This window comes from Halichoerus grypus, chromosome 8, assembly GCF_964656455.1.
Source record: "Halichoerus grypus chromosome 8, mHalGry1.hap1.1, whole genome shotgun sequence".
Lineage (NCBI taxonomy): Eukaryota > Metazoa > Chordata > Mammalia > Carnivora > Phocidae > Halichoerus > Halichoerus grypus.
Window position 1 is genome coordinate 54,527,072 of NC_135719.1, and position 13,179 is coordinate 54,540,250.

The 13,179-nt window shown below is 49.4% G+C and overlaps 1 protein-coding gene across 1 annotated transcript in view; it reads left to right on the forward strand.

The window, feature by feature from the left end:
* MYO1E (myosin IE) overlaps positions 1-13,179 on the forward strand; it is a 190,874-nt gene that overhangs the window by 167,607 nt on the left and 10,088 nt on the right. The window contains exons 23-26 of the mRNA XM_036107041.2: positions 3,261-3,407; positions 4,253-4,410; positions 5,351-5,443; positions 7,951-8,152. Of these exons, the coding sequence (XP_035962934.1) occupies positions 3,261-3,407; positions 4,253-4,410; positions 5,351-5,443; positions 7,951-8,152 (600 nt within the window). The remainder of the gene's footprint in view (positions 1-3,260; positions 3,408-4,252; positions 4,411-5,350; positions 5,444-7,950; positions 8,153-13,179) is intronic.

A 13,179-nucleotide genomic window follows, 5' to 3' on the forward strand; every position in this document is an offset into this window, starting at 1 on the left:
CTTTACAGTTTGCTGAAAAGCATATTTCATAATTAGGAAAAAACTATATAAAGCTTTAAATAAAGGCAGGACTGGCCTAGGAAATTGCCTTTTCAGCTTAAGGAGGAAAAAAAAAACCAAGAAACTCCTTTAAGTCTTTACTCAGTGTTTTGTAACTAACGTTTTTGTGAAAAAGACATTGGTTAAGGGAGTGAAACAAGATGTTCTAGTGTTGTCAGCAGTACAACAATAAGCCACAAAGATGAGGGGATAAAAATCGAGTAGAGAGCCAAACCAGGGACTAGTAAAGGATCTTTCAACACGGGGTTCTGTATCAAACATCTGTAAGGAATTGTAGCCTGAGCATATGAATAAGACAGGGGTGAGGTCCAAAGATAAGTCTGAGTTTTTAGAATAAATAAATGTAAAAGCTTTGTTTTTAGACCCTGGAGCATGGGCTGAAGAGAGGCAAATGAACTGAAACTCTGGCCTGGCCGAGGACGGTTGCACTGACTCCCAAGCCTGGGTCACTGGAGGGAGGGGTTTTTTGAATTTGATGGTTGAAGTCGAAGTGTCCAAGCACTTGTTCTCATTTCCAGACTCCTGCTAATTGACCCTGAAGTTTTGGCCTGCTTGCTTTTTTTCTTTATGGTCACTCCTAATAAATCGAAGTACATTAAACTACTCAAGGTTATTTGCATTGGGTTCACTTAGCCCTGCTGAATAAGCACTGTCCCGCCTCAAGTACAGCCGGGCAGACAGACACATCCAGACATGCCCCGTTCCTCACTCCACACGCCAAAAAGTGGGGCTTCTTGTTTTACTCTCTCCCTATTGCATACACTCCCTTCCTCATGCAACAGTCTTTTTGCCCCTGGGCCAGAATGCGGGGATGCTTGGATTTTATTTCATTCATTCCAAATGACTTCTACCTAAGTACCTTTGTTTGGAGTTCTGAAGTGCTATAAGCGAAGTGATCAAGACAATTCCAGAGTTTTCATCCGCCTAGAAACAGAAAGATGATAATAGCTTTGTGGCTACACCCTCTGAGGTGCATTCTCAGACTTTCAGATTCTAATTCCTAGTTTGGAAAAGTTTATGAACAAGGAGGTGTAGTAGACCTTGTGAGCTGTCCTGCAAGACCTATTCTCTCCTTTCCATATGAAGAGCTGACGGCCGACCCAAAGACTGCATTTCCCAGGCTTCCTTGCAAGCTAGGGGTAACCATGTGACATAGTGCTGGCCAATGGGGTGTGAGCAGAAGTGACTTGTACAACTTCCTGGTCCCACTTGCGAAAGGAAGGCATAGATGCCTTGCCCCCAGGCGCTGTAGCAGGGTCACTTTGGCCCTGAATTGCTTTTGCACCTGCTGTTGAGTAACAAGAGACAAAAACGCAATGTTGTTTAAACCACCAGTTGCCATGGTCTTCATCACGCCAGAAAAACCTATAACCCAACTATAACAAGAGTGGGCAGGAAACTAGTGACGGAGGGAAGTTTGAAAACAAACTCTTGAGATGATAGTAATAACTGAGTGCTCCCCCCCCAAATGGCCATTATGTGTCCAAACATGCCTGTGAAGTATTCTGACTTCACATCCAAGAAGAACTCTTGGGCATACCCATCTTCAGTAAGCAGGCAGTGAAGGGCCAAGCTCCCTCTCCCGGGTGAGGCTAGCTTGCTGCTGCAAGTTTACTTCTCCCTCCCCTGTGGTTTGTGCGCGCTGCCATTCTGTGCCTTTAAATCCTGGCTGCATGGTGGTCCTCCCTTAGACCTTTCTTCTCCTGTGGATTACCAAGCTCCTTTCCTGTAGGAAGACTGAGGGGCTGAGGTTTCAGGGAGAGAGGCCATGGCTCGATCAGGTACAGGTCATAAGCTCCCTGCCTCAGCCCACAGAGAAGGTTCCTCATGAGCCACTGAGCCTCTGTCTGCCCAAAGAAGACCTCCCCGGTCCACCCCAGCCTCATCATATTCATGGGACTGAACAGAGAGACCACAGAAGTTGTAGTTTAAATGGATCAAAGTCTACGTGGAAGAAGAATCCTTCATCTCAAAGCTTGTCTACATCCTCATCCTCCATACTTGCCTTCCTGTCTGGCTTTGTGACAGCACAGTCATCTACTGGTGCCCTGGTCCTGGGGACCCTGAGAACAGGCACAGCTCCTGTGTGGTACAGCTCAGCTCTGGGTACTTGAAAAATAAAACAAAACAAAAAAACGTTGTTGGCATTTCCTGCACTTGGAGGGATTAAAATGCTAGTGTGGCCAACTCGCTGAAGCAGGTTTACTTTGTTTTGTTTTTCATACCTGGAAAAACACCATCCCTAATGAAATGTCGTTCTTCAGAGGGTTATCTTAGATATTTGACGGTGGTACTTGGAGGTCGTTGTAAGCGTGTATATTATGAAACCTTTGGGGTTGGTGGCCTCCTTCGACTGAGCTATACATCTAATAGCCAGGGAATAAGAAGTCTCAATTATATGTGTGTTGTCATTTCTACAAAGTCTAGCTGGGCCTGGACATGGGGGTCTAACCAGTCGCCTCTACCACTAAGCATTTTCCCCAGGACTGGGTTTGCCTTAGCCTCTTCCGTTCTTCCTGCAGCTCCTCACGTGCCCTCCCTCCAGGCCCGAGTTTGCCCTCCAGCACCCCCCTATCCACACATGCAGTTCCCGCAGCGGCTTGCTTGCTATTGGGCCCCCTGTCTTATCTATCTCTGTAGTTTGGTATGTGTGTGCATTTAGCGGCACATGGCACGCAGTTTAAGCAGAGCCCCGAATACCCAGAGACTCCTAACAAGTGTGTACAAAGCCCAGGACATTGGCTTCCCTGTTGATAACTGAGCTACGATTCTTTTGAGTTAGGACTCATTACAATAGCTACAACCATATTGTAAATTCTACTAACTGAGCACTTCTGTGGGATTGTTCATTTTCAGCCACATTCTATTCATGAAAGTTTGGATTTTTACGGTCTTAAGAACATAGAAGTTGAATTTGAAAGTGGGTTGGGTTTTTGTTGTTGTTGTTTTTAATACGGACTAAGTTGTCCTTAAATTCCTGATTTTAAAAGTCACGTGGGAGATTTATTTTGATTATGCTTTTGGTGAGTTATGAACTTCCTTCGGAAGCAGGTTTCATGTGATTCATTGTTGTGTTTTGTTTTAAAGATTATCACTTATAGAAAGACCGTAGAAACCTAGTGTTATCTTACAGGAGATTAAAAAACAAATGGAATAAACAGAAGTGCAACTTTCATTAAGTCTTTCCAATCTCTTCTCAGTACTATGCAGGATGACATTTTCATTCTTCATGAGCAAGAGTATGACAGTTTGCTTGAGTCCGTCTTCAAAACTGAATTCTTGAGCCTCTTAGCAAAGCGTTATGAGGAAAAAACCCAGAAGCAACTACCTCTGAAATTTAGCAATACGTAAGTGGGGACCGGGGGCCCAAAATTCTGAGTAAAGCTTGATCTCCCCACTGGGGTCCAGGCTGAGAGGAGGGGAGGCCTGTGGGGTAGAGCAGGACTCTGCTTCCACTTAACCCAGACAGCCCTGGGGCCTGCCGAAGACAGTCCCAATGGGTGTTACACACCTTGAAATGCCACTTTTGTGTTTCTGTGAAGTAATATGGACGGCTGCTTAAAAGGAGGATTTGTCCGTCCTATGGCATAAGAAAATAGAAGTTAAAAGAGCAGACCATGGAATTGTGTCATACAGGCATATAGGCAGTATGACAAATAAAAACTGGCTGGGTAGTTTTGGAGTTGTGAGTAAACTTCCCTTCTATTTGGATTTTGGTTGCTAGTGTGGAAGGGAATTTAATTAAATAATAACCACTTTCTAGGCTGGGGAGACGTGGGCTATCTCATGTCTGGCATCTCTCAGTTCTCCCCGAACACGACTGAGGGAAATCAGAGAGGCACAGTGACACATCCCAGTAGGTGTGGCCTGGAGAGTGTCCCCTTCGTGCTGTGCCCTGGGCAGGCGCACCCGAGTTCTCCTGGAGCGACACTGGTACCTCGCTCACCAGCCGGGTTCTCACAGGCACCGGGCCCCACATACTCCTGCCTCTGGGGTCAGTGGCTCACCGCGCCGCTATGCCAAACCCTGGGGTGTTGTCCCCCTCCGAGGGCCCCGGGTGGGCTCCAATCATCCGGGCTGGCCTCGTTCTCCTGCACGCTTGCCCAGCAGCAGAAATCCCCGCTGGGGTCTGCGAGCACCATTCTCTTACTGTGGTGTTCCTGCCCATTACCCACAAATGTCCTTGTCGCAGGCTTGAACTCAAGTTGAAAAAGGAGAATTGGGGTCCCTGGAGTGCAGGGGGCTCCCGGCAAGTGCAGTTCCACCAAGGCTTCGGTGACCTGGCCATCCTCAAGCCCAGTAACAAAGTGCTGCAGGTCAGCATCGGACCCGGGCTGCCCAAGAACTCCCGTAAGTGTCCCCGGCCCCCCGCCTCGCCCTCCCTCACCCTGCTCTGTGCCAGACTCGCTTCTCACCCAGTGCTCATGGTGGGTGCACATGTCTGCAGGGTGGACCACCAGCACGGCCCTCAGGGGGCCGCTTCCCCTGCCCCCGGACCCCGACACCCAGCTCCTTCCTTTTGTGTTATTCATGCCTGTCAGTTCCTGCTCTTCTCATTTCGGCAGCCCTGCTCTTTACAAGGAGTTCGGGCAGCTCCCCTCTTCAGCTGGATTAATCCTGCCCTCCTTTGTGTCCTCCCTGAGACCTTATTTATTGGTTGCCTTTGCAATACACATGTCTGTGCAGAGATGTCCTCTGCCCCGCAGCGTGCCTGCCGCCGCGTCCTCACTCTGGGCCACAGTGAGGCTCCGTGTGGCCCCGGCTTGCTTTCTAGCTCCTCATGTCTGCGTCAAGGGGAGGACAGGTCGGCTTCCACCCTTTGTGGTCTCTGTTTGAATGGAAGGCTGTAGAATGCACGCTGTTGCGGGAAGGGCTCTTGCCCGACGCGGACGTGCAGTGAGTGCTGACCCGCGCGGCACACCAGCGACCGTGACGCGCAGCACGCACGCGTTCGGCCCCTGCGCCGTGTGCAGAACACGAGCGCGAACCCGAAGACGCCCCCTCTTTCTCTTCTGAAAGCCCACAAAAACAGAAACACTTTTGTAAGAGTGTGAATATCTCTTTGTAAAGCCACGGTCTCTACCATTTCGCAACCACAGTTCCGGCCGCTGCGGCCCGAGAGCTCCCAGGACGGTCCCTCCCTCAGACGCCCCCTCCACTGCGTCCTGCTGCACATCCGCCTGGGAGCCGATTCCACACTCGGCCGCTTGCCCGTCAGCAAAACTCCAGCAGAAGCCGTAAAACCAACCAGTGGCACTGATTTTGACTTTGTCTCGCTTGTTTATTTCAGGTCCCACCAGAAGGAACACAACTCAAACCAGAAGTTACTCCAGGGGGACGCACAATGCCAACTACCCGATGAGAGCTGCCCCTCCCCCTCCAGGTAAGCCGAGCACGCGCCGGAGAACAGGACCGCGAATCGGGACCCCTAACTTGGACCGCGTGTTTGGGAGGGAACCCAGGAGCAAGTAAATGCACACATAGCAGCCGGCCGTGAGCCATTTCGGTGCCAGATACACTCCTACGGACACAATGGCCCTGCTTGTGACCCCGAAATGCAGAAGTATGAGCTCGTGAGACTCAACTGTGGCAGAGTTAGCGATCTGGATTTCATTACCTAGCAATATAACTCCCTGAGGAAAGGCTGCTTACATCAGTAAGAGAAAAAGGAGTTCCTTGTCCATGGCAACCAGAATGTTGTCAGCTTTTCAGTTACAGGATGCGGCCTTCGTGGAGCTAGGAGTCGACCAGCTATAACCACCACGCCACCCCTCGGTTCCAGCCAAATACCACAAGGATATTTTGCAACTAGTTAATACCTTAATGAATAAGTGGAAATATTTTATTTTCAGTCAGATAGGCTCTAGGACAAGTGCTCTAAAAAAATAAAGTAATATCTAAAGGAATTACAGAATTGACACAAAACGTTTTTTAGATCTTACGTTTCATATTTCTCATATTTTCTGATAAAACCATAGCATGCAGGTCAGTAAAATCCAAACCTGAGTAAATGCAAGACTTCTTGCCTGTAAAAAAATCCATTTAGTGCTTTAAGAGCGCTCTCAAAATTCACAAAATGCTTTTCCATCTCTTACAACATTCAATCAATAAAAAACTGTTGCCCAGAATATTTGGTATTGATAAGCTTAGGCATCTAGGTCTGAAAGGGTTATCTTAGGACCACACTCATTTAACTCAGATCATCCCAGACAAGGGAATCCTGTCTGTAGCTGTGTCCGAGGTAAGCAGTGAAAAGCATTTCTTTTGTCTCCTGCTCTGGAATCTCACCGTTGTGTGCTAAAATATGAATACCCGTGCCTAGCAGTAAGAAAGTAATTCTCATCTCTTCTGGAGTCCCCATGCTGCCTGGCCCTGCGCTCTCTCCTCCCCTTTGCCTTCACCCTTGAAGAAAATCCAAGCACAAAAGAACCTAAGAGAACCAGTGTAGGATTGTGTTACTACTTATGTGCTGGCCCGCCTTCCCCCGGGCGAGAGCCTGGCCAGACCACCTGGAAAGCTCATTTGCCTCAGCTAGGTTGGCCAAAGTTGCCTTAGACCAAATACCTGACCTTGAGCTCAGCTCCCAACCTCTCTACGTGACCATTTCTCCATCAATAAAATGAGGCAGTTGGACCTGAATCCCTTATATCAACCTTTCTCACATTATCTGTGGTGAAGGAACAAGGTCGGTTGGGGTTTTTTTGTTTTTTTTTTTCTCTTAATTTCTTTCTTTTTCAACCCATCGCAAACCATACTTTTGTAAGATATAATAAAAATCACTCAAAGAATGGAATTTTAAAAGCATTCAAAACAGAAGCCCAAATTTCTTACTGGATTCATAATGTGTCTGTGAAATTGCTATGAACATTTCTAAGTGCTTATTCTTAATTTCTGAACTTAATGAGCTGTGAACCTCCCACTTTGAGTATCACAGCCCTAGAACATGCACCTCTCCTTGGCAACCTTGGCAGCAAGTAGGAGCTCACCAGACTCCTTGTTTCCTTAAGGAGGAAACTGACACACTGAAGGCTCACAGATTTTGCTCAAGGTCAAGAGAACTAATGGAGGCAGAGCCAAACCTGACCAGCTAGTCCCTCTTAGAAACTAGGGGTCGTCCCATCTGTACCAAAGGGTTCTTTTCTTAACTTGGTTGGAAGAGGTTTTATGGTAGGTTCACCAAAATGTGCCTTGGGGAGTCTTGTTCTCCTTCATTCTTACTCAGATCTGTCAGTGGGAGAAGAGATAAGAGAGAAGAGACCATAACACGATGGAATGATGATGCCCCTTTTAGCCAGGGCCTGTGGCTCGGAGCCCATCACCATATTCCCTTACTAACCAGGTAACGTGATCTTGACTAGGAACAGTTGTTTGGCTCAGAGAGCTTGCCGTATCTGGATTGATCCAACCAGCGCCACATTTCCCCTGCCTGTGTGGAGTACCCCCTCTGCCTCCCACAGCGGGCTCCTGCAGAGGACACCTAAGGCTGACACCCTGGAAATGGATGTCCAACTGTTTAAACAGCTGCCTGCCAGCCCTCTTGAATCATAACCTCACAATTTTTCTCAGATCGAAGAGTGTGCCTGCCAGCTCATGGCCAGCTTACCTTTCCTTGCACGCGGGCTTTGAAACCCTGAACATCTGGTGATTCTAATGTCAGCATGCATGTGTGAGGGTCTGCTATGTTCCGGGCCCTTGCTCGGCAGCTTACAATGTATTAGCGCGATTCTTCACGATGTATTTGCAATCATACCCTCTGTATTTTCAGATGGGAAACTGAGGCCTAGAGAAGCTAAGTAGCTTGCTCTTGGCTAAGAGATGGAAGGAATTTGGAGAGGCTTTTAGCAGAAGATCAGAAAATCGAAGCGTTGTTTTCTCCCCTTCTCTCTCTAGGATACCATCAGAATGGAGTCCTCAAAAACCAGTTTCTGCCACATCCCCATGCTGCTGGCAGCCAGAGGTTAAATCAGAAAAGTCTGTACACTTCCATGGCCCGCCCACCCTTGCCACGACAACAGTCCACCGGCTCAGACCGAGTGTCCCAGACGCCGGAGAGCTTGGATTTCCTTAAGGTCCCAGACCAGGGTGCTGCCGGGTAAGAGTCCCACCTCCCCTAGATGAAGCTGGTGACCTCCCTCTCCCTCGATCACAGCAAGGTCCAGGGATTTCTTTGGGCAGTCTCTGCGTGATTCTAGAGTTGTTTTCCACCTGTGTGTGGTAATCCGGGATCCAAGGCCAAGGCCTCGGGGCTCTTGGTTGACGTTCCTGAAAGTACAGCCAGATTGATGGCACACAACTCCTTCTCTGGAGATGGCTTATCATGAACCACAGAAGACGGTCCCCTTCAGCCCTGAGATTCAGTTATTCTGTGACCTGCCTTGCTGTCTGGCATGGCTGAGGAATGATGGGGTTTTGATCTCTGTGCCTGCAGGTGCATAAACGCTACAGCTCAGAGCACCCTCGGAAACATGAAGGAAAACATCCCAGCCTTCTATGAGGTGTGGATGTTTTTATGCATACAGATCATCAGGGCTTCAAAAGGAGAGCCTCTCTGCCTTTCTAGAACTAAAAGTGAAGACTGGTAAAAAGAAACCCAGGGTTTTTAGCTGGAGGAAGGAAAGACTTCTGAAACTCTATATTGATATTCCAAAGAGTCAGCGGTGTGGAAAGGGGGTTGGACATGTCCTGCGGAGTCACCAGGCGTAAAATAAGCCAACCTTAAGATAAGTTGGTGAACTCCGCCAGCAGGTAGATTTTGGCATCGGTAAACAAAAGAGCATTCTAAAAGCCCAAAGATGAACTGCCTGGGTTGTAAGGAGCGCCTTGTCCTTGGAAGTGTTCAGGCACAGGGTGGATGGAAATAACCAGGCAGAAATACTGTAGAGTGATGTTGTCAAACACCAGATCGGGATGAGGATCTTACTTCAATCCCTGTTCCGCATCTAATGTTGGACCTGCAGCGTACCCTCTCTGAGCTTCGTCTTCCTCACCTGTACGCTGATGGGATACCACCAGGCTGGCAGGGCTGTTGGGAGGATGAGAAAGAATGTACATAAAATATACCCGGCACGGTACTGGACATGTAAGGGGCTACTCGGTCAGCTGTGGCTTGGAGACGATGATGGCGGTGGCGGTGATAAAGCCATTATCTTGTGGCGGTTGAACTAGTGACTTGGAAGCAGTCATCCAATCCCACATGATCCCCAGAGGTGGAGTAGTCTTCCCTGCTGAACCCCAGAACGGGCCTGCTCCAGCCCGCTCTTCCCCTCCCTGGCGCCTACCTCCATATTCCATTCTCTCTGTGTGTCTACAGTGATGAAGGTTCGCGTGCGGTCAGGAGACTTGTGTATGAAATAGAGCCTTGCTGGGAGAGCAACAACAGCTCCTCCATCCCCTTCTAGGCCCCATTACAGGATGTTTTTCCTGCCTTGTCAGCTTCCTTCTAAAAGACCGTGAAGCTCTTACAAATGTAACCACGTTCTCCTGGGGTTCCTCTTCCCCTGGCTAGTCTCACCTCATTTGGGCTCCAGATATGAAAGCAGCTCAGTTTTGTACAAATAGGCTGACAGTGGAGGGGTTGCCGTCCTTCGCTGGGTCTCTCCCCACCTACCCCCACGCTTGCAGAACTAGCTGCCCCCCACCAGTTCCGGCGATCTTGGCCTACCTGACTGGCTTGGTCGAAAGTAGTAGTTCTCGGGGCACCTGGGTGGCTCAGTCGTTAAGCGTCTGCCTCCGGCTCAGGTCATGATCCCAGGGTCCTGGGATCGAGCCCCGCATCGGGCTCCCTGCTCGCGGGAAGCCTGCTTCTCCCTCTCCCACTCCCCCTGCTTGTGTTCCTTCTCTCGCTGTGTCTCTCTCTGTCAAATAAATAAATAACATCTTTAAAAAAAAAAAAAAAAAAAAAAGAAAGTAGTAGTTCTCAGACTTTAATGTGCATAGAATCACCTGGAGAACTTCCTGGCCCACTTCCAGAGTGTCTGATTCAGTGGGTCCAGAGCGGTGCCCAAGAATTCCCATTTCTACCAAGTTCTCAGATGCTGTTGCTGCTGATCCAGGGACCACATTTTGAAAACCACTCATCTGAAGGCATCTGTTGTCTAATTGATAAAGCCAGGAAAAGATTCTGTGTACAAGTGAATGCAAAGGGTGCTGTTGAGGCGATCGGATTTTTACTCCGTAACCCAGACCTATGCTATTCAGATGGATGGACATAGTGAAAATACTCAAACAACCCTTCCTGGGCCCGGGTTGATGTCCCAAAAGTAGGCAGAGGGTGTGAATCAATCAACAAAACGCACCAAATCTCTTAGCTCTGTCTGTTAGCTTCCTACTTGCTTTGGCTTTGGCAAGCAAGACTCTCTTTCCAGCCCTGCTTTGCAAGTTACAGACTTGCACACCAGCCAACAGGGAGCATCTGTCAGCCAAAAGCAGGCAATTTAGGAACATTTTGTCTTAACTGAGGCTGCTCCCTTCCAGCCCTGGGCTGCCTGGCTCCCTTTATAAGGCTCATCACACCCTTTGCCACTTCTGGGTCTGGGCGTACATGATGGCGTATCAGGCATACAGGATGGTGGCGTGGTGATGGCAGTGAGGCTGGACGGGGAGGGCACCTTCGCAGCCGCCTACCAGGCAGGAAGATGTTCCTGACCCCCCATGGTGCGTGCACCTTTGAGGCCCGGGAGCTACAAGAATCCCAGCCTGCCTCCTCTTTGCACACTTAGATCTGCTGTGATGCAAACATTGCTTTGAAAAATCACACTCCGGTCAAAGGGCTGAGCTGCTTCTTGGTATTTATTTTCTAAAACACATGAAGTGAAAATTAAAATGATTTCTACTGTGATCAGAGACCTTAGACAGGCCTGAGGCACATGCCTGAGGCATTTCGGGAGCCTCGGGGTCAGCTGCATTTAGTAACTGCTCTTCACCAAGGAAGCACGAATTGCATTCATTTCATAGCAGCCTGTTGGAGCAAACAGCGGACTCTGGGATCTCAAACCTTTCCATAAACACGGACACTCCTGTGTACGTCACAGTTCCAAACAGTGACCTTGAATGTGCCAATCCGTAAAAACCAGATAACCGTGGTCTTTCTCTGCTTGGGCGTTCACACCCTCAGGCTTATCTTTCTCTTCCCTCTCCCACCCCCAGTGCACTTTCCTGTATGGACATATTTAGCATAAGCAATCATTTCTTTTGGATCATGTAATGTGGATAAAATCAAATGGTGTAATTAGCACCTCCAGTTAATTCAGGAAAGTCTTGGTCAGTTTATTTTAGGTTCAGCCAGGTTTTTTGGAGAGAGCATGAAGCCTTCACTAAATTACCATCCCAGCTGGGTTCTTTACCCTTGCCTTGCCGTGTTTGTGACACAGGGGCTATTCTTAGTGGCATCCTTGTTGTTACTGGCCGAGGAGACTGAGAGAGCTGTGTCCTGCAGTCTCTCGGCATACCTTTTGAAATATCTGATGCAGCTTCAAGATCTTTCCTGATCCTCGGGAAAGAGAACGGGTTAAGCAAGAATCATACAGACAGTTCATTCATCAGCCTTTGCTCTGACTTCACAGGAACACTGTCTTTTCGGTTGGCCTCTTTAATCCTGCGGTCCATTTCATGGGAGGGCAACTTCACGAAATTTCGAGATACTCCAGAGATTAATCCAACTAGAAGTTGGAGAAACAGAAAACTATTGAAAGCGCTCAGGGCTAGGGCTTCTGGCCATGCCACAAAGGGGAGGAATCGAGAGAAAAATTCAAATGCTGCCTGTATGTCTCTTGACAAGATTCTCCTAATGGATTCCTATTTTCAAAGGGCTTAAAATTTCCAACAAGTGTCCAATAGCAATATTTCTCAACCCATAATGTACGGGAGCTGGAGCTGTATCCTGGCCCAGGCAGACATGAGGCTTAGGAATTCCTGGCATCCATTCCCACGTTTCCAGTAATGTTTATAGGTTCAACCTTTTGGAACAGAGCGTATTTTAAAGAGCCAGTGAAATAAAATGCCATTATTTTCCTTCTTGGAATTTCAAGACCTAAATCCCACATCTGCAGAACGAAGAGGTGTTATTAGAGAGCCTCATCCCAGCTCACCCTGGGATCCACCAGGTACAGCCAGCTACCACAGGGGTGTGGGAGCTGCGGAGATGCTCATGAAAGGTGGCCTGGCGGTGTGCAGAGAGCATGGGAGTCACAGCTGCAGGGACTGGGTGTCGGTCCCATTCATTTGTTCATCCTTCATTGATTCAGTCATCAGGTATTTACTGAGCCCCGTGCCTGTCTGGGCCGCACCCCGGACCCAGACATTGCTTCCCCGATAACCTACTGTACCCCTGCTGCTTGTCCCGACGTCTTTCCACACCTTGGGGTCCTCACCTGAGCCACAAGGATAATAATCTCACGTGAAAGCCCACTCCTCGGGGCATCTTGAAGATGAAGGAAGGGCTTTGTAAATGGCAGGTGTTGTGCGCCTTGAAAGTTTATTTGTATTGGTTTTATTACTGTTATTCGTGTGCTTCGGTCTTATCGGGAAATAGTCCTATTCTACCGGGATTGAAAGGCGGCTTTACTCTCAAGAATTCCGTGGGGTGGAAGCTTCAGGCGTTGCAGGCTTTAGCGGGGGGACGGGGGGCCTGGGGACAAGGGGACCGGCCCGGGACACAGCTTCCCCCTCACACACGCGGGGAAGAGCCTGCTGCTCTCGTGGGCGCAGAGCAGCAGCAAAACGGGGAGCCACGAGGTAACGTTAGAACAGACGCTAGCCAAACTTCTTCTCCGGCTCTACCGTTGCCCCCGTCTTCTTCGAGTGAAACATCCTTTGCTCCTTCCCCCGTAACAGCTCGCACCCCACGGACAGTGACAGACGTAACCAGCGGCGAGCCAAGGCACGAACGCTCGCTGGGGAGAGCCTTGTCATCACTGGCGTCCGCGGGGGGCTCGCCTTCTCGGGGGCTCTGGGCACCCCGTGAGATTGGGCAGCTGTCCGTGAGGGTTCGGCTGTCGGTGGGTCCCCGTCGGTCCGCCCCCGTCAGGAACACGGGGCAGCCCGGGTGGGAGGCGCCCGAGGAGGGGGGCACCCGTGGGGGGTGGGTTAGCGTGTGACTGCGGCGAGGCCCGGTGCCCTGCT